Source organism: Chamaea fasciata, unplaced genomic scaffold, assembly GCF_029207755.1.
Source record: "Chamaea fasciata isolate MVZ Bird 193981 ecotype frontalis unplaced genomic scaffold, bChaFas1.0.hap1 SCAF_15, whole genome shotgun sequence".
Lineage (NCBI taxonomy): Eukaryota > Metazoa > Chordata > Aves > Passeriformes > Sylviidae > Chamaea > Chamaea fasciata.
In genome coordinates this window covers 16171367-16191620 of record NW_027094100.1, presented here as the reverse complement: position 1 = coordinate 16191620, position 20254 = coordinate 16171367, and the positions used below count along the sequence as shown (strand labels likewise).

General features: G+C 51.5%; 1 protein-coding gene across 1 annotated transcript in view; it reads right to left on the bottom strand.

Annotated features, from left to right (window-relative positions):
* Positions 1-18755, bottom strand: part of LOC136297530 (uncharacterized) — a 156826-nt gene extending 138071 nt beyond the window's left edge. The window contains exons 1-4 of the mRNA XM_066197470.1: positions 16185-18755; positions 9805-10269; positions 4901-4994; positions 1095-3919 (exon numbers count right to left, since the gene is read on the bottom strand). Coding sequence (XP_066053567.1) covers positions 1095-3919; positions 4901-4994; positions 9805-10269; positions 16185-18632 — 5832 coding nt within the window. The 5' untranslated portion in view covers positions 18633-18755. The remainder of the gene's footprint in view (positions 1-1094; positions 3920-4900; positions 4995-9804; positions 10270-16184) is intronic.
* Between the last annotated feature and the right edge of the window lie 1499 nt (positions 18756-20254).

Here is a 20254-nt window from a genome sequence, read left to right as displayed (position 1 = left end):
TCCCTGATACTCGATTACTTCATATCTCAGATAGCTAGCTTGGTAAACAGATGTACAAAAATTTGCCGTTCTCGATGTACATGAGTTCTACTAAATTCCCTAAACAATGTAAACAGAATATAAAAAAATCTCTGAAAAACAAAACATTCAACATTCACACCATTGTATTAAATAAACATCACGAAGACCAAAATAGAGCGAACTGCCAGCCACAAAAATGAAGCCAACTAGTCTCACTACTGCATTCCTCCCAAAACTGGTGACGATATCTTTAAACTCAGGATGGAGAACGTAATTTTCCACATTGGTTTCCTATCCAAATCTGATAGGGATAGCACAAATTTCAACGAACGGGATTCGGTAAAGCTAAATAGCTCATCCAGCCGCACCCTTTCCGAAAAGATCAGCCAGGACGGGAAGATCTCCAACACGAGGTGTCAGTGCTTTTCTCTCACATGATCGTCATGCAGATTGAGCCTTTCTCCTGCCACAGAATACGGATCTGCTTTCAATTTTGCTAACGCTTTCTAATTTATCGAGCTCAAGTGTTGACCACAAAACCTCTCCCCGGAAACTGAACGTTTGACCCATGAAGAACCAAGTCCTTCCTGCTCACCATGGACGGGGTACAAGCCCTTCCTCATTTCAATCCACCCCGCAGATAGGAAAGCGCAGCTCAGGGAAAAAAAAAAAAAAAAGCAAAAAACAAAAACCAAAAACAAAACCCAAAAAAACTCACGAGAAAAAAAACCTCAAAACCCTAAACAAAACAAAAAAAAACCCAAAAAACAAAGAAACAACAAAACAAAAAAAATCCACCCAACTGTAAACCCCTCCTCCCCCCCCCAAAAAAAACAGCCCACCAACAAACAAACAAACAAAACCGGGAAACACAAAAGAGCACTGCTACTACCTCAAAGGAGAGTTAGTCAAATCATCTCAGCTAAAGCTGTAACTAAGGAGGAATCAAAATTTTCCACCGCTACATAGACACAAAGATGAGAACTCCAAATCGACACCACCCAGACAAAACCAGGGCAAAAAAACGACCTTCAGGAAAGCCGGAGAAAGGAAGGAGCCCACCCTTTACAGACCTGCGGTACGTCGGCAACGGCGGGCGCCTCTGCCACGACGGCGCTGCTGCTGAGGCTCGGCTTCTCGCAGGAATCCCCGCCCAGAAGCTCCTCCGCCGACAGGATGGGCACCGGCGGCGGCGGCGGCCAAGCGGCCTCGGGCACGGCGCGGGCCGGCGCCGCCACGCACAGGTTGTAGGAGTAGGGCAAGGTGCCCTCGCAGAAGTCGGCCGGGAAGGCGGCGCCGGCCACCGAGAAGCGCTGCGCGCCCAGGCAGCGCAGCACGGCGGGCGGCCCGGCCCGGCGCAGCCGCGCCAGCACGGCCAGCGCCACGCTCAGCACCAAGAGCGCCGACAGCAGCGCCAGCGCCAGCACCAGATAGAACTGCAGCTCGGCCGCCGGCGCCTCGGCGCCCGCCGCCCGCTCGCTCAGCTCCGGCAGCGCCTCCTGCAAGCTCTCGGCCAGCACCACGTGCAGCGTGGCCGTGGCCGACAGCGCCGGCTGCCCGTGGTCCTTCACCACGGCCACCACACGCTGCTTGGCCGCGTCCCGCTCGGACACGGCGCGCGCCGTGCGCACCTCGCCGCTGTGCAGCCCCACGCGGAACAGCGCCGGCTCCGACGCCTGCACCAGCTCGTACGACAGCCACGCGTTGCGCCCCGCGTCCGCGTCCACCGCCACCACCTTGGCCACCAGGTAGCCGGCCTCGGCCGAACGCGGAACCACCTCGAAAGGAGTCGCCGCCGCCGCCTCTCCCGGCGCCGCGGCCCCCGCGCCCGCCGCCGGCCACAGCACCCGCGGCGCGTTGTCGTTGCGGTCCAGCACGAAGACGCGCACCGTGGCCGTGGAGCTGCGCGCCGGCGCGCCGCCGTCCTGCGCCCGCACCTCCACCGCGAACTCGCGGCACCGCTCGTAGTCGAAAGAGCGCTGCGCGTACAGCGCGCCGCTCCGCGCCTCCACCGACACCGGCGGCGCCGCGCCCGCCGCGCCCGCGCTGCCGCCCGCCAGCCAGTAGCTCACGCGCCCGTTGGCGCCCGCGTCCGCGTCCCGCGCCTGCACGCGCAGCACCAGCGCGCCCGCCGCGTTGTTCTCCGCCACGTACGCGCTGTACGCCGCCTCCTCGAACACCGGCGCGTTGTCGTTCACGTCCGACACCTCCAGCACCAGCTCCGCGCTGCTGCGCAGCGCCGGCCTGCCCCGGTCCCGGGCCACCACCGTCACGCGGTGCTCGGCCGCCTGCTCGCGGTCCAGCGCGCTCGCCGTCACCACCTTGTACGAGCCGCCCGGCGACGCCACGATCGACAGCGGCGCCTCGCCCGCCAGCTCGCACGACACCTGACCGTTCTCGCCCGAGTCTCTGTCCCGCACTTTCAGCAGTGCCACCACGGTGCCGGCCGGCGCGTCCTCGCGCACGGGACTTGACAGGGATAGAATGGAGATCTCGGGGGCGTTGTCATTCTCGTCCGTGATATCTATCTGCACTTCGCAGTGATCGGTGAGCCCTCCCCCGTCAGTCGCCTCCAAGCCGAAGATGTATTTATTCTTCTCCTCGAAATCGAGGGGACCAACTGTCCTCACTTCCCCGCTCTCACTGTCGATTGCGAACAATGCCCTGACAACGTCCGGGACGCTGCCAAAGGAGTAGGACACTTGCCCGTTGGAGCCTGCGTCTGCATCTGTCGCCCTTACCCGCAGCACCACCGACTCCACTGGAAGATTCTCGGCCACTCGCGCCTCGTAGACGCTTTTGCTGAACACCGGCGAGTTGTCGTTGGCATCTGTCACGTTGACACGAATCTGGACAGTCCCAGACCTCGCGGGGTCCCCACCATCAACCGCCATCAGCACCAGCTCAAAGGAGCTCTGCTTCTCCCGGTCCAAAGCTCTCTCTAGCACCAATTCCGGCTGCTTCTTTCCACCCGGCTTTTCCTTCATGGACAGTGAGAAGGACGGGTTGCTGGCGAGCTGGTAAGTCAGCAGCGAGTTACTTCCTGCGTCTGCATCTCTCGCCATCTCCAGTGAAAACCGAGCACCGGGAAGCGTCCATTCACTCATCTCGAGATCCAGAGAAGCCTTGCTGAAGGTTGGCGAGTTGTCATTCACGTCCTCGATGGACACCTCAACGTGGAAAATGTTCAACGGGTTCTGCACCAAAGCCTCGAAGCTGACGGAGCAGGTCGCCGACTCGCCGCACATCTCCTCCCGATCCAGTCTCTCGTTCACGTACAGGTTCCCGTTCTCCTCATTCACACTGAAGTATTGCTTCTCCTCGCTCAGCCGCAGCTTGCGCGCCGGCAGCTCGTCCGCGCTGAGCCCCAGGTCCCGCGCCAGCGGCCCCACCAGCGAGCCTCTGCCCAGCTCCTCGGGGATGGCGTAGCGGACCCGCTCGGCCGCCGCCCGCCACCACACGCACAGCAGCACCGCGCCCAGCAGCGCTCGCCCGCCGCCCGGCCCGCGCCTCTGCCGCCGCCTCACCGCCATTCTCTGTGGCCACAGCTCGCCGCGCTCCTGCCGGACTCCTGCCGCTGCCCTGCCTCCCTTCCAGCCGCTCTCGCTCTCACTACAGCCCGCTCGGCCCGCCGCAGCGCAGCCGGCCCGCAAGGGCCGCCTCGGACGCCGCTGCTCCCCGACAAGCGCCGCCTTTCGCCCCCTCTTTCCGCCGCCGCTGCTGCTGGTGCTGGCGGGGCCGCTGGCGCTGTGGCCGGCGCCGGGCGAGCGAGCAGCCTGCGGGGGCAGGACGCTGCGGCGGCCGCGGCTCCAGCGCCGCTCGGCGGCGGCCAACAGCGACACCCGGAGGCGCCGCGACGCCACTGCAGCCGCCGGATGGCCGCGCTCCAGGGGCCCGGCTTTGGGCGGGGCTCGGGGGTTTAACGCGATTTCAAATGCGTTTGTAAAATAGATGCGCTGCTTAAGGCTTTCAGGCCATCTGTTTGATTTGCAATAAATGCAGAGAAGGAAATGTTTATTGAAAGCAATAAAAAAACGAACTCCGTTTGTCTTAAAAATATCAAGGCACAACTAAGGAAACTCTATATATGTGTAGAGGCAGGGAAATCTATAAGCATTCTGTCATGTATCTTCAATTCTGCTTTCTTTCCTTGGGTCGAATTAAGATGAGGCATACTTTGGCCTAAAGGAATGTTTTTATCATTATGCTGGCCATAATATTTCTCTTCTGTTTCTGATTTGGAAAAGTTACTTCTTTTGCATCTCCACATTTGAGGACTTGATGATAGAAATGCAAAACCACCTTGACTATTTTATACACCCGAAGAATTCTCTAGGTTGAACGGATCCTTTAAAATAATTTAATCCATTCATCAGTCAGGGCAGGGTATCCTTCACTTGACCAGGTTACTGAAAGACCCATCCAACCCGTCCTTGAAGCCTTCCAATGGTGGTGCATCCATAATACTTTTGGGCAACTCATTCCACTCTCTCACCATCCTCATCATAAAAAAGTCGAATCTAAACCTAAAAAATATTTTTCAAATTTTCTTGTAAGTATTCTGTATAAATTGAAAAGGCACAATATATTCTACTCAAAGCATTCCTTTCTCTGACCAAAGGATGTGAGATTTGTCAAAGCTTCTTCATAGCAGAGATGTTCCAGTTCTATGACAATGCATGTGGTCAAAGAAGTATAGAGGAAGAGGACAACCTACTCATTCTTCCTGGTCAATCTACTTGTTATACAACCCTGGATGAAATCTGGGCAGCAAGTGGACATTGCCAGCTCTTGCCCCATTTTTCAGTGACCGGAAGCACTTCTCTGCAAGGCTGCTCTCACTCCACCACTCTTTATTTAAACTGGGGATTGCCCTGACCTACGTGCAGGACCTTGCACTTGGCCTTCTTGAACTTCAGGAAGTTTGTACAGGTCCACTCCTCCAGTTGATCAATGAACATCAGCCCTGAACTCTCAGTGATCAACTCAGCTTGGTGTCAGGTTCAAATTTGCTGAGGGTGTGATTGATACCATTGTCTATGAAGACACTGAATAGGCTTGTCTTGGTTTAGATAGACAGGTATCTGCCAGGGAGGGTTGGAGTCTCCCTTGGACTGTAAGCCCCTCCTCTCCTTTTCCAATTTATTATAAATTTGCAATTAAAAGGCTGTCAGGCAAAGATTTTGGGAATAGATGTAGCAGTTCTTTTTTAGAGATATAAAAAAAAATACAAATGTTGTAGTACAGAAGAATAAGCAATCAAACAAACAAACAAGAAATCTTAAAAAACTCTGACAAAGTCAGAAATACAACCTGACACCCTGTTGGTCAGGGTGTTGGAAGTAGTCCAAAGTAAGCCCTCCTGGAGTGGGAAATGTGGTTTTGTTGGAGTAGAGATAGACCCGTTGAAGGAAGGGTCCAGTAATGGTGAGATGGGTCTGATCTTCCTCCAGGGATCCGGTGGAAAATTGGATACCTGGCGGCACTTGTGGCTACTTTTATCTAGGTGAAGATGGTTTAGCTCCTCCTCCCTGTGTGAAGCATCTTACAATAGTATGATGTAATGTGTCATGTCAGAGGTGAGCTTTAATGGTCTATTAGTAGAAGGTATCTCCATGAGAGTAGTGGAACAATGAAGAGAGGTAAGCAACACTCCGCCATCTGATAAGTGACACTGACCCATTTGGGCAAAGATAAGCAACACTGCTCCACCCGGTTTCAACAGATGGAGAGAATAACATGTTTTTCTGGTAACAAAACCCAAGATGAGCCTTGATCCCAGTATAGACATCACAAATTACTGATTTCCACTTGGACATGGAGTCCAAGGGTCTAAAGCTCCTGGGGAGGGACTATCCAGCCTCTTCCTCAGCCATTTAACAGCCTCAGGGTGTGTGCCCAGCATGGTCTGGGTGATTGGGTGGGAGACACTCTGTCCACATTCTCACACTGGTTCCTGATCTGTTCATGGAAGTCTTGGCTGGTCTCGGTGGCCACTCTGCACTTTGAGGACTGCAGCAGAGATGTTTCTGCATTTTTACACTACAAAGTGTTCCTGGCTATGCACACAGGTGCTTATGAAACCCTTCCTCTTTACAGCTGTAAACAGCACAGGTGTGTGTGGGAACTGCACTTGGGCAGTTGGCACAGAGGAGACCTTCCACATAAGATCAGACACACTCAGGTTGAGTTCATGAACACAAGACAAGTGTTAGAAACAGGTGGAAATTTACAGACCAGGTGCAACCACCTTTTGTAGGCCGCACTTACTGTCCAAAAGCAATTCCAATTGCATGGCACTCCATCAGGCACAAGCATATGTTATGTATCACATTCCACAAACAAGGGAAATTACCATCTGTTTTTCCATACTCTCACATACAGAGGTCTCCTGTCTTCTCTCCCATGCTGCACACCTGTTTCTTTACTACTGCTCCTTAACATCACTGGCAAAATTTATCATGATGGAACAAAGCACCATGATCACATCAAGAAGGGAGGTAAATTTATATGCTCACCAGCATTCTAAAACACATGAATGATAAACAACCAAACTAAAAGATTAGCAGTCATCCAGCAGAGAATGGCTCATCTAACTAATGGCTCAGAGGAAATCTCCTGCCCTCTTTTATCACACACAGTGTTCCACAGAGATACTGCTAAGGTGATGTTTACCTCCCTTCACCCCAACAGTAACAGAACTCAAAGGTACCTCCAACCTTTCACACCTGCTGTAGCATGAACAAGAGACACTAATACAGGATGCATGGCTGAATGGAGTAAGGCTGACAATTACAAGGAAACCTTCAGAAGGATAGAAACCAAGCAAGAAAAAAAGAAAAGCAAAACATACATCAAGCAAGCAAGGCAAGGAAGCCCTACAGCACAAGGGGCAGTTAGAGAAATTCACCAGGAAATCTTCATGGTCTTCACTGTGGGCATTGGAATTCACTGTGAACACCTGGAAGTCACTGAGGCCTCAAGGTGCAAGTGCAGCCCTAAAGTCTTACACTGGACTGCATACTAGTGGGGTTCATTACCAAAAATAGTCTTCAGCTCTCAGCAGTTGTCCTATCTGACCTCCCAAAGAGATGAAATACCTGAGGCCTCTTTCTCAACTTCACCCTTCTAAATAATTACAACAGATTCATTTTTTTCTTCACATTTCTCACATACAAAAAATTCGGTCCTTGGTAGTTGAATCAGGTATTTTCTGCCAAATCAGAGTCATAATTACAAAAGAAGAAGCACTCACCAGAAATGGGTAAAAAACCCAAGACCTTACAGGAAGCAAAGACCTGAAAGTCTAATTATAAATATGAAGACATATTACATCACCATGTTCCTGGGAGTTAGAAATGAATAATGAAATTTTCATACAGGAATTATAAGCCATTCTACACAAGCTTCATGGCACTATTTGCAGAGTTTTTTCAATTAATACTTCACTGCTGAAGGACAGGCATTGCCTTCAGGACAGGGATACCAGGATCAAAGAAAACAGCATTAGATCTTGGCAATGGCCTTGTCACGAGACCTGAAATCAAACCATTTTCCAGACAAAGCCACTGTGACGCTTTGATTTTCCACATTCAAGCCCAGTTTCACTGTCTCCTGACTCTGCTTTCAACAGCCTTTTTTTGTATCAAGGACAACACCCAGCTTCTAACCACATATCAGCCACAGGGTAAAGAGCATTTCATTCAGTCCCATTTGAAGGAAACATAAATTCAGCGGATGTCCACCTTCAAGGTATGGTTGAGAACTGCTCTCCCACCCTGATAATTATGAGACATCTTTTAGTGTTTCACACAATCACAGAATCATCAAAGTTGGAAGAGACCTTCAAAGTCATCTACTCCAGACGAACACCACCATAATCAATCAGCTTGAACAAGATCTCCAAGAGCCACATCCAGAAGCCTCTCAAACACTTCTAGAGATGGTGACTCCACCACCTCTCTGGGCAAGTCATTCCAGTGCCTGACCATTCTTTCAGAGAAAAATTTTCAAGTATCTCATCTGAACCTCCCCTGGCACGAATTAACGCCATTTCTTCTTGGCCTTTCACTTGAGACATGGCAGAAGAGACCAGCACCCACCTCATGACAATCTCATTTCAAGTGATTATGAACAGCAATGAGGTCCTCCCTGGGCCTCCTCTTTTCTGAGATTAAACAACTCCTTTGCTCCTCATCAGCTTCACCAGCTTTTATTTCTTTGCAGGATTGCCAGGCAAAAGGAGGTCCAGCTTTACTCCTTCACAAGAAATGAACAAACGAATAAAACACAAAATGATTGAAAAACCCTCAGAAGTACATGAACCAAAGATTCCCATTTCAGATTGTGTCAGCTGTCACAGGTTCACAAAGGAAATGAGTTTGTAAGACGAAGTCATGCTCACACAGCAGGTCACACCACACACCACAGATACAGTCATATCTTGGACCCTGAAAACAAAAAGGCTTACAACCACAGCTCCGGGCCTCATCTAAAATCCAGGACAAACTGCACATTTATACCTTTTTTTAGCCACTTCACTCTCCTGCACAGGCCCTGTCTCTGGACAGATCAAACTCTTTCCCTGTGCCAAACATCACACTAAAGGAAAATTAAATTGGAAGACAAATTCTGTTGAAAGAAAAGCTGCACACACAACTTCTCAGATCCCAAGCATCACAACAAAGATTACTCTGTTCCTCCCAAGACTTTGAAGAAATGTAAAATCCTATAAAGACCATGAGTTCTTACCAGCTCTGTTAAAGCCCCCGCCACCAGAGTATCAGCTCAAAGAAAACATCACACACGAGCTCTCTGAAGGCTGTGTCATGTCATCACTCTTAATGCAAAATCATGCTGAACCCATAACTGGGCAATTCGAGTCCAAACTAATCAATGTCAAAAAATAAGACTTCTTCAGAGGTATTTTCAGAATACCAGGTATAAATCCTAGGAATCAACACAACACATGCCATTTTCCACCAGTATCTCCTCATACAGTGCATGCCAACCCATCCCCTCTAACTCTTCACGCCTCACATCATTATCACAGATCTTCAAACCGGGCAGAGAGACTCCACCAAAACAGAAGCTGCTCAGACGTCTCCTTCCCATGGCTAATATTTGACTGTTCACCATGTGCATGCACAAACAAAAGCATTGATAACAGGGACATGTTAAAGAAACGCCTGTGAAAGTCCTCTTCGATCTGTAAACATGAAAGGCATGTACAGAACAGCCGGGCAAATACAACTGACCCGATCCTCCACACACTTGCAGGGAGAAAGAATCATCTTCAGATCATCAAAGAGCAAGGAAGGGAGCAAACAGCTACAGAAAGGAACAAATCATGACACACTCTTCTCGATCATGTAACTAAGAGTAGGTAACAGGTACCTACTAACAGTAGGTAATACAGGTGTTTACCAAACAGTGAATGCACCAGCTGCTCTTCCCAAAGCTCCCACATGACCTTGGTCTCTGTGCAAAGAAGCTGCATTTCTCTGCTCACTTCTCTTCTGTGGAGAAACCTCAGACTTCCCAAAGGAAAACAGGAGCAGTGCTCCAGGAGAGCCTGGGTCAGTGAATGTCTGTACAGGACCAATCACCCTCTCCTCATGACTAACTCTACACCTTGAATATTTCCCCTCCCACCAGAATGGACAAAGCTCTGCTGTACTTCTCAGTAAACCTCCCTGCACAGGAAACAGACCACGAGGAAGGCAAGAATCGGAGAGCAGAAGCGGAAAGCGCCGCGGAGGCTATATTGCCCGAGGAACTCACCGGGAGCGAGGGAGCGGCGGGATCCGCGGGGAGGGCGGCGGCCACATCCTCCTCCCCGAGCAGCGGCGCGGGCTCGTCGGGCAGCGGGCGGGCCGGGAGGGTGTCGCAGCAGCTGGCGCCCGAGAAGCGCAGCTGGCTCTTGCGCGAGTCGGCCGTGAGCGACACGTCGTGCGAGTAGGACTGCAGGAAGGCGCGCACGCCGTCGATGCCCACGAAGTGCGACACGGGCACGCCGCGCAGGGCGCCGCTGTCGGGCGGCAGCAGGTGCTGGCGGCGCCAGCGGCGCAGGCGCAGCGCCAGCAGCAGCAGCAGGAAGGCCACGAAGAGGCACGACACGGCGGCCACGGCCAGCACCAGCCAGCGCGTCAGGCTGCCGGCCGCCTCGGCCGGCGCCGCCGCCTCGGCCGCGCTGCCCAGCTCGGCCAGCAGCTCGGCCACGCTCTCGGCCAGCACCACGCTCCAAAACTATTCTGTGCAATGTGTTCCATTTTCCCACAACCCACACTGCAAAGATTTCTCCTAATCAAAACCTCCCTTCTTTTAGTTAAAAACACTTCTCGGCTGTCCTATGGCCACTGGCCCTGATAAAAAGAGCTCTGTCCATAGTTCCTAGAAGCTCATTTGTAAATCGAAACAGCAAAAATACTTTGAAAAGCCTACACAAAGGTATCATTTCTCCATGCTTGAAGACCTAAATTAGTTCAGTCCTTCTGCACGGCAGAAATGTCTCAATCCTCAGACCATTTTCATGATCCTTCTGGGGGCTCTAGCACGTCCATTTGGGATATTGGCCCATGATCCGCATGCAGTCTATGGCTTCACAGAAAGAGTTCTGAGGGGGGGAAGGACGACCCTCGACCTGCCAGGCACAAAACTTGTTATGCAGCGCAGAACACAATTTGAGCAGCAGGTGCCCACTGGTGGCTCATGTCCCATCTTATCATTCACCAATCACCCAAACTACTCCTCTGCTAACCTGTTCCCTATTCCCTATTCCCTACTCTCTATTTAAACTGGGGATTGCCTTAACTCAGGGGCAGGGCCTTGCACTTTGCCCTGTTCAACTTCATGATGGTTACACAGGGTCACTTCTCCAGCCCATCCCTCATTTGGCATCTCTGCCCTCTCAGCAATGAACTCAAATTGGTGTCAGCTGAAAATATTCTGAAGGTGCACTCCATCCCATTGTCCATGAAGGTACTAAACAGTACTGAAGGTCCCAGGAAGGACTCTGGAGGGAAAACACAACTTACTGCTTTCCACCTGGACATTGACCCACTGCCTGTAACTCTTTGAAGGTGATTATCCACCCCGTTCCTCGGCCATTTAACAAACTCCAGATGATTTCCCAGCACGTTCCTCTGGGTGATGACGTGGGAGACACTGCACAGGTTCTCCCTCTGGCCCCTGGTCTGTTTATGGAAACCTTGGCTGGGCTGGGTGGCCGCTCTGCACTTTGACAACTGCAGCAGAGATGCTTCTGCATTTTCACACTGCAGAAAAGATGTTCCTGGGTGAGCAAACCTGTGCTTATGAAACCCTTCCTCTTTACAGCTGTAAACATCACAGGTTTGGGTGGGAACTCCACCTGCACTAGGACAATAGGGACAGAGGAGACCTTCCACATGGGATCAGACATGCTGAGGTTGAGCTCATCACAGCAAGCAGTGCAAGAGTTAAAAACACATAAAAGTCAACAGATACAATAACATTTTGTAGGCCTCACTTTCTCTACAGAAGCAACTCAAATCACAATGTACTCCTTCAGGCCCAGGCTTGTGTTATCTATGACATACGACAAGCAAGGCAATGACCGACTTCTTCTCTAGCCTCACACACAGAGCTCCTCTCACTCCTTTTTCTCCTACACCATGCAGCTGGAAGGGTTTGCTTTTGGCCATCTCACTGGAGATAAATCTGAAATTTATCATGAGATGATAACCGACAGCAGGCACACCCAGAAGGTTGGTACATTTGTCTGCCCACCACCATGAGAAGGAACTGAAGGATTCTAAAGCACACAAATGATAAACAACCATACTGAAAAGTTAGCAGTCATCCAACAGAGAATGGCTCATCAAAGCATTGGCTTAGAGGGAATCTCCTGCCCGTCTTTATCACGTGGTCTTCTCCACACAGATGCAACATCTACTAAAGTCATATTTACATCTATTTCTCCCAGCAGTAACAGAACACAAAGTCACTCTCATATCTCCTGCCTTCCACTCCCACTGGAACAAGAGCAAGAGACATGAACACACAATTCATTCCTAAAAAAAAGATAGGATGTTGATCATAGTAAACATACCCACATGTTGTAATCCTTTAGTGAAATGGTATCTCGCCTTTTGACCCTTCTGGAATTTCCTCCCTACATGTCCATACCTAATTGGCTGAAAGCCAGGACCTTCCCAAAATAGGAGACTGGATAAGACCCCTGTATTTTCTTTGTGCTCTCTCTTGCTGCCCCTGGACCCCTTCGAGGAATACATGCCTTGGAATAATCTGGGGGTAAGAGCCTCTTTTGGATCTTTTGTCCTGTCCCTTCGAAGATATTCCTCCAAAGCCTCTCCAGAGCTAGCCCCAGGGGAGGGCTGCGGGGGGAATATTTCACCCACATACAGAGTAAATCAAGGAAAAACAAAACAACACAAAACAGAAAACCCAAAAAACAAACAAACAAACAAACAAACAAACAAACAAACAAAAAACCCGCACAAAAACCAAAAACATGATCCAGATAAGGCAAGGAAGCATTAGAACACAACAAGCTGTCAGACATGCTCACAGTGAAATCTCCTAGGCCTTGATTTCAAACCTCAAAATTCATCCCTCAGTGCACCTAGAAGCCACTGAGGTCTCAAGCTGCAAGTGTGGCCCTAAACACTTACCCTGGACAGCAGGACAGGCGGTTTCATTGGAAGGATTAGTCCTCGCCTCAACAATTTTTTCTACTGTGTGTCCTGCTCACCTTGCACAGTTCTGAAACTATTACTTTAAACAGCTTCTCATCCACCTCTTTCTCAAGTTAAATCTTCTGACAAATTACAGCACATTCTCTTACTGCCTCTGCTTCCTGTTCTTCCCATTCCCACACACACAGCTCTTGCCTAGGTGGCTGAAGGAAGGATATACTGAAAAACAATTGTCACTGTTTCAAATTTAAAAGTACTGACCAGAATTGTGAAAATGAGCTGCAACTTAGCCTGGAAACAAAGGCCTGAATGAAAGTGTTAATTACAACTCTGAAGAAACTCGATATCACAATCCTACACAGAGATACAGATGCATAAAGGAGGTTTCACACAGGATTAATTAGCTGTTCTAGCCAAGAATTATAGTTCTACATGAACAGTTACTGTGGAAAATGTTACTGTTGAGGACTGTCATTGTCTTTCATGACACAGTAACCAGGATCAGAACAGAACAGAAATGGCACTAGCTTTGGCACCAAGCAAGAAATCAAGCCATTTTTCAGCCAAACCCACAGATTCACAGATATTCGTGGCACAGAACTCTCCCTCCTGCCACTGCATTCACAGCTTTTAGTTTCACCATCAGCACACACAAAAAATTTGGTTGTATCTTGGCCACAGAGAAAACAACACCTCGGAGAAACATGTACTTATGAAATTGTATTTCTTTGATGAAATATTGAAGGTCAGGCTGAGTGGGGCTCTGAGCAACATGGTCTGGTGGAAGATGTCCCTGCCCATGGCAGAGGAGTTGGAAAAACCTCTTCCTTAAGGTCCATTTCCACACAAACCATTCCATGATTCTGTGTTTCCCTGATTCTATGATTACATGTATAGCTTCAAGGTATGGATAAGAGATATTCTCTCTATGGGATAAATACATGTTTTGGAGTTTGCAGGATTGTGAGGCACAATGAGGATTCAGCTTTACTCCTTGACAAGAAAAGAAGCAAACAAACAAACAACTCAACTCAACCCAAAAAAATCACCCAAAAGAACTTAATCAACCCAGCCAAGAATGGAAAAACACCAGAAGAGTATCAATCTTGGCCTCACATTTCAGATTGTGTCAACAGTAGTATAGACACAACACAGGAAACTCAATTGTAACTAATGCACAGGAGGCCTCACACAGGAGCTCACCCCAGACACTCATTTCCTTGGAGAGTAAGATCAAGGAAAACTTGGAAGCACAGCTGTGGGCCTCATCTACTAGGACAAATAGAACTTGACATTATTCATTCATTCATTTTGAACTATATCACAGCGAACTCCGGCACCAGCCCTGTCTCTGGATACACAGACTTCTTCTCTCTGTCCAAACAAAACAGGAAAGCTGCAAATTTTGCATACAGACATCAGTAGAAGAAAAGTTGTGTGCACAGCTGATCAGATCCCAAGCATCACAACTAAGATTACTCTTTACCTCCCAATTATTTGAACAAGTGTAGAATGCTATATAAGCCATAAATTGTTCCCAGCTCTGTCAAAGACCCAGCCGTCTAAGTATCACCTCAAGGGCAACATCACCATTCTTCAGGACATGGACTCCTCCAAGATGTGTGACTACCACTCCACATGCAAAAGAATACCGAACCCAGACTAGGCCATTTGAGCCCAAATTACACAATACAAAATCATAAGACTCCTCCTGACATGCCATGCCTCCACCAGTGTATCCTCACACACCATACCCCCAACACTCCCCCCCCTAAACATTCACAGCTCACATGGTTATCAGAAATCTTCAGAGTGTAGAGAGACTCCACCAAAAGGAAAGTTCCTCAGACAGTCTCTCCTTACCATGGATAATATTTGACTTTTCAACCCGAGCCATGGAACACGAAAAAGCATTTTGTACAGAGACATTTTAAAGAGACATGTCGATGGAAGTCTCTCTCTTTTCACCTACAAACATGAAAGGAACATCTTCACATCATCAGAACAGTGAGACAGCAAAATATCATTTCCAGAATTGAAGAGCTCAAAACAATTTCTGGGTCATATAACTCAGAGTAGGTAATTTATGACTTGGTTTACAGGCCTCAAACACACAGCTTGCCCTTCCCATATGGCATCTTTCACAAGTATCACATCAAGCATTTAAGTGACACAATTATGATGGCGTGCAAATATTTAGTAAGACCCTCACAGGGTTCTCCATGCAGCTAGAATACGTATCTTTTAGGTAATTACTTTGGAAAGAAAACCCTCATATTGCTTCATACTGGAGACAGGAACTGGACAGGGAATAGAGGAAATCCTCCCCTTGACTCTTTCAGCAGACATTCATGCACAGCTCACAAGACTCAAACTTCCAACCCTTCCCATTATCCATGGTGTTCTCTCACCCATATATCCTAAAAACATGTGACAGTGGAGGCCCAGCTCCCCAGACCACTTTTCTTCACATGACTAATTTCACACAGCTATCTTTACTTCTCTGTACTATGGAAGCTCCATTTGCCTACTCACTGAAGTTCTGTGAAGACACTTCACAGGTCCAAAAGGAAAAGCCCTTCAGTGTTCCAAGACAGACTGAGTCAGTGAATATCTGCACAGGGGGAATTATGCCCACCTTCCATGTCCCGCTGCACCTGGAATCTCTCCCTTCCCATCCACGCAATTCTTTTGCCATGCTAAATATTCTGTAGCCGAGTCATCCAGCTCCATTTGACATAGCTCGACCTTCAACAACAAGAAAAAAGCAAAGCAGTTCTGCCACATCCTCCTGCATTTCCTCCTCCACACACAGCCACCCACAGGCTTTTCAGAGTCACAACTTCAAGAGGATCCTTCATCCTCATGGCAGGCAGACAGACATCATCAAGGACCACTTGTTGCTCGGCCCCCACTGTCCAGGACAAAGATCAAAGCATGGATGATGCAAAGCCTTTTCCTGCTGATCTCCACTATGGATCATTGAGACGGATAAAGGCTGAGAACAACATGCAGAGAAGTTCCACGCAAAGCCAGCAGCACTTTGCCCAACACTCATTCAGCCTATGTAACATGTGCTGTTGGGAAGACACAAATTTTGTATTTCTTAATAACGTGATACATCCATTCAGAAGAGCTGATACTAAAAGGAACACGGATTCTACACAGCACAGGTGACGTAGGGGAAGAATACCTGGAACCTGAGAAATACCCAAACCTCGGACCTAACAAACAGCTAACCACCAGAAACCTTCGCCCTCCCTCCGTCTTCATAACCTGGAAGCCTGAGAACCGATCCCATTTTCCCATGACAGTAATGGGCACCAACCTTCAGAACGTCAGCCAAGGAAACTATATCTTGCTTTTCAGTAAAGTCTCCTATGCAAGCCACAGAACACGGCGGGGAAAGGGCAATTGAACATCAGGTGAAGGCGTGGCAGAGAAAATCTGAACAGAGGAACTCACCGAAGGAGCAGCGGTATCCGTGAGGAGGGCGGCGGCCACATTCTCCCCCGCGAGCAGCGGCGCGGGCTCGTCGGGCAGCGGGCGGGCCGGGAGGGTGTCGCAGCAGCTGGCGCCCGAGAAGCGCAGCTGGCTCTTGCGCGAGTCGGCCGTGAGCGACACGTCGTGCGAGTAGGACTGCAGGAAGGCGCGCACGCCGTCGATGCCCACGAAGTGCGACACGGGCACGCCGCGCAGGGCGCCGCTGTCGGGCGGCAGCAGGTGCTGGCGGCGCCAGCGGCGCAGGCGCAGCGCCAGCAGCAGCAGCAGGAAGGCCACGAAGAGGCACGACACGGCGGCCACGGCCAGCACCAGCCAGCGCGTCAGGCTGCCGGCCGCCTCGGCCGGCGCCGCCGCCTCGGCCGCGCTGCCCAGCTCGGCCAGCAGCTCGGCCACGCTCTCGGCCAGCACCACGCTCAGCGTGGCCGTGGCCGACAGCGCCGGCCGCCCGTGGTCCTTCACCACCACCACCAGGCTCTGGCGCGCCGCGTCGCGGGCCAGCGGGGAGCGCGCCGTGCGCACCTCGCCGCTGTGCAGCCCCACGCGGAACAGCCCCGGCTCCGTGGCCTTGGCCAGCTCGTACGACAGCCACGCGTTCTGCCCCGCGTCCGCGTCCACCGCCACCACCTTGGCCACCAGCGCGCCGGGCTCCGACCAGCGCGGCGCCAGCTCCACGCCCGACCACGGCCCGCCCGAGCCCGCCGCGGGAGCCGCCGGCGGGTACAGCACCTGCGGCGCGTTGTCGTTCTCGTCCACGATCTGCAGCCGCACCGACACGTTGCTGCTCAGCGCCGGCGCGCCGCCGTCCTCCGCACGCACCCACAGCTGCAGCTCGCGCACCTGCTCATAGTCCAAGGAGCGCAGCGCGTACAGCGCGCCCGTCTCCGCCTGCACCGACACGTACGACGACAGCGGCGCGCCCCGCACCCGCCCCTCCGACAGCCGGTAGCGCACGCGCGCGTTCTGCCCCCAGTCCGCGTCCGTGGCGCGCACCCTCAGCACCAGCGCGCCCGCCGCGTTGTTCTCCGCCAGCCGCGCGCTGTAGCGCTCCTCCGCGAACACCGGCGCGTTGTCGTTCACGTCCAGCACCCGCAGCGCCAGCACCGCGCTGCTCTGCAGCGCCGGCGACCCGCCGTCGGCCGCCCGCACCGTCACGTTGTACTCCGACACCTGCTCTCGGTCCAGCTCTCTCGCTGTCACCACACGGTAGTAACCCTTAAAAGACTTTTCCAGGCGGAATGGGACGCCATCGTCAAGCGAGCACCGAACTTCGCCGTTGGCCCCCGAGTCGCGGTCCTGCACGTGCAGCAGGGCGACCACGGTCCCTGACGGGGCATCTTCCAAAATCTCACCCAGCGCCGACGACACTCTCATCTCGGGGGCATTGTCATTCGCATCTGTTACAGTAACCACAACTTTGGCAGTGTCGGAAAGGCCTCCCCCATCATGAGCCTGCACCTCCAGTCTGTAGGACATATCTTCCTCGAAATCCAGGCTCTGTAACAGGGTGATCACTCCTGTCTCGCTGTCCAGTTGGAAAATCTGCGATGCTTTCTCTGTAATTTTCTCAATCGAGTATTTCACGTGTCCGTTCAGCCCCTCATCCTCGTCCGTGGCCCAGACGCTGACGAGGACGGAGCCCACGGGCACGTCCTCGGGCACACGCACCGTGTACTCCGCCTGGCTGAACACGGGCGCGTTGTCGTTCGCGTCCACCACAGTCACTCGGATCCGAGCCGTGCCCGTCCGGGCCGGATCGCCGCCGTCACTCGCCCTCAGCACCAGCTCGTGAAACGCTGCCTCCTCCCGGTCCAGCGCCTTCGCCAACACCAGCTCGGGACGCTGATCGCCGCCGGGGCCCGCCTGCACGGCCAGCGAGAAGTGCTCGTCGCCGCTCAGCTCGTAGCTCTGCAGGGAATTCCGGCCCGAGTCAGGATCATGAGCGTCTGGCAGGGGAAACTGCGACCCCGGAGCAGTCATCTCGCTCACCTTCAATTCTTTTTCTGCTACTCGAAAGCTGGGCGCGTTGTCGTTAATGTCCGTGATTTCTACTTCAATTCCGTAAACCTCCATCTGTCCCTCCACTATCAGCTCACAGCTCAGCACGCATTTCTCCACCAGCCGGCACAGCTGCTCTCTGTCGATCCTTTCCGCCGTCACTAAATGTCCCGTCTTCCCGCGCAGAGCGAAATACTGAGTCCTACCTTCGGAGACAACCCGGATGCCCTGGTCTCGAAACTCCGGCAGCTGCAGCCCCAGGTCCTTGGCCACGTCGCCCACGAACGAGCCCTTGGGCATCTCCTCGGGCACCGAGTAGCGCAGCTGCCCCCACGCCGCCTCCCACGCCGCCAGCAGGACGGCCCAGAGCAGAGCTCGCTGCCGCCGGCCCCAGCGCCTCCCCGCCGCGCACATCTCCGCCGCGGCACCGTCGGCACCGCAACACCGCCGATCCGACTCCCGCTGCCGCTCAATGCTCTCAGCTTCTGCACCCTGCGCTGCCGCCGGTCCCTGCCTGCAGAATGGACCGGCACCGCGGGGACGATCGCGGGCCGCACGGTCGCACAGACAGCCAGCAAGCGAGCGAGCCGCTCCGCAGCGGGCGGGGCTGCCGGTAGCGCTCCGAGCTTCCTCTCGCTCCTCTCGGTCAACAGCGGCGCCCGCAGCCTCCTCCCGGCACTGCAGCCACCGAGCGCTGCCCAGCGCTGCCCGCCGGCCCTGCTGCACACACGGGACAGGAGCCACCGAGACGTCGCTTTTCGTCCAGCGCCGATCTCCTGCCTCCACATCTCTCCAGCCCATCTTTGCCTTGATCCTCCAGAGTATCACGATCGGGAGGAAGGCAGAGGCACTCCGTGGGCGCTGTTCTTTTGCCGTACGGGAAACTAATCACTTACTAATGTCATTGTATTTAAGTTAAAACACATTTTCAGATTTTACCCCGTAGCTTATTGTTACTCTAATCCTTTTTGTTCAAAAGCATCTTCAACAACAGGCTCTCAGAGAGAAAACGGGAAGAGACCGGACCCCGAAAACACGGAGCTATCGGGTTCATTAACACAAGCGCGATAAGAGCTATTGCATACTTCTTGAAGTCAGGGAGCTAATTGTTACAGGATTGAATTACAGATACAAAAAAAGATGAAGCTAAAACTCTCAAAGAAAAGTTTCAGGACTTCAAATATTTGATATTCAATCCTAGTGATAAACCCAGTGTTTCCTTCGTTTATACACACCTATATTTCGTCAGATCATTTGACGGTTTTTTTCCGAAATTAATGTGAAAAGCAGTGGAGCTTTCATTAGTAAACTATTCATCTACGTATCTCTTGAGGAGGTTGGTAAGATTTGCTTTCAAGAAAAGAATTATAGAAACACAAAACAAAAATACAACTATGTCTTGAACCCGTGCTGACCACTAATCAATGTGCACATCGTATTGATTCATGTGCCCAAACAGTCGTCTGGATAATCTCCCTGATATCTGATCCCTTCGTATCTCAGACGTGTATCCTAGCAAACAGAATTGCAATGATCTGCCGTTAGAGATAGAGTCCAGCCCTCCTCAATTCCCCAAACTCTCTGCGTAAAGAGGATAGAAAAAAAAAATCACTGAAACGGAAATCAGTCAACACTCTCAGCAGTGTACGAAATAAATATCACGAAGAGCAAAACAGAGAAAACTGCCAGCCAGGACGCAGAAAGGGAGCATTCTAGTCCCACTACTGCATTCCCCCCCCAAAAAATTGTTGACAATCTCTTTTTTCACTCAGGATACAGACCGGAACTTTCCATATTCGATCCCTTTCTAAATCTGATAGACACAAGACAAAGTTTAACGAACGGGTTTGCGTGAAGCTATACAAGAGTTTCGAGGACAGCCTTTCTGAAGAAATCACTCAGGAAGGATGAAAGCTCCAACACAAGGCGTCGGGGTTTTCTAATTTCCCCCGTCATGCAGAATCAGCCGTCCTCCGTCCACAGAATACGGATCTACTTTCAATATTGCTAAGACATTCGAATTTATAGAGCTCAAG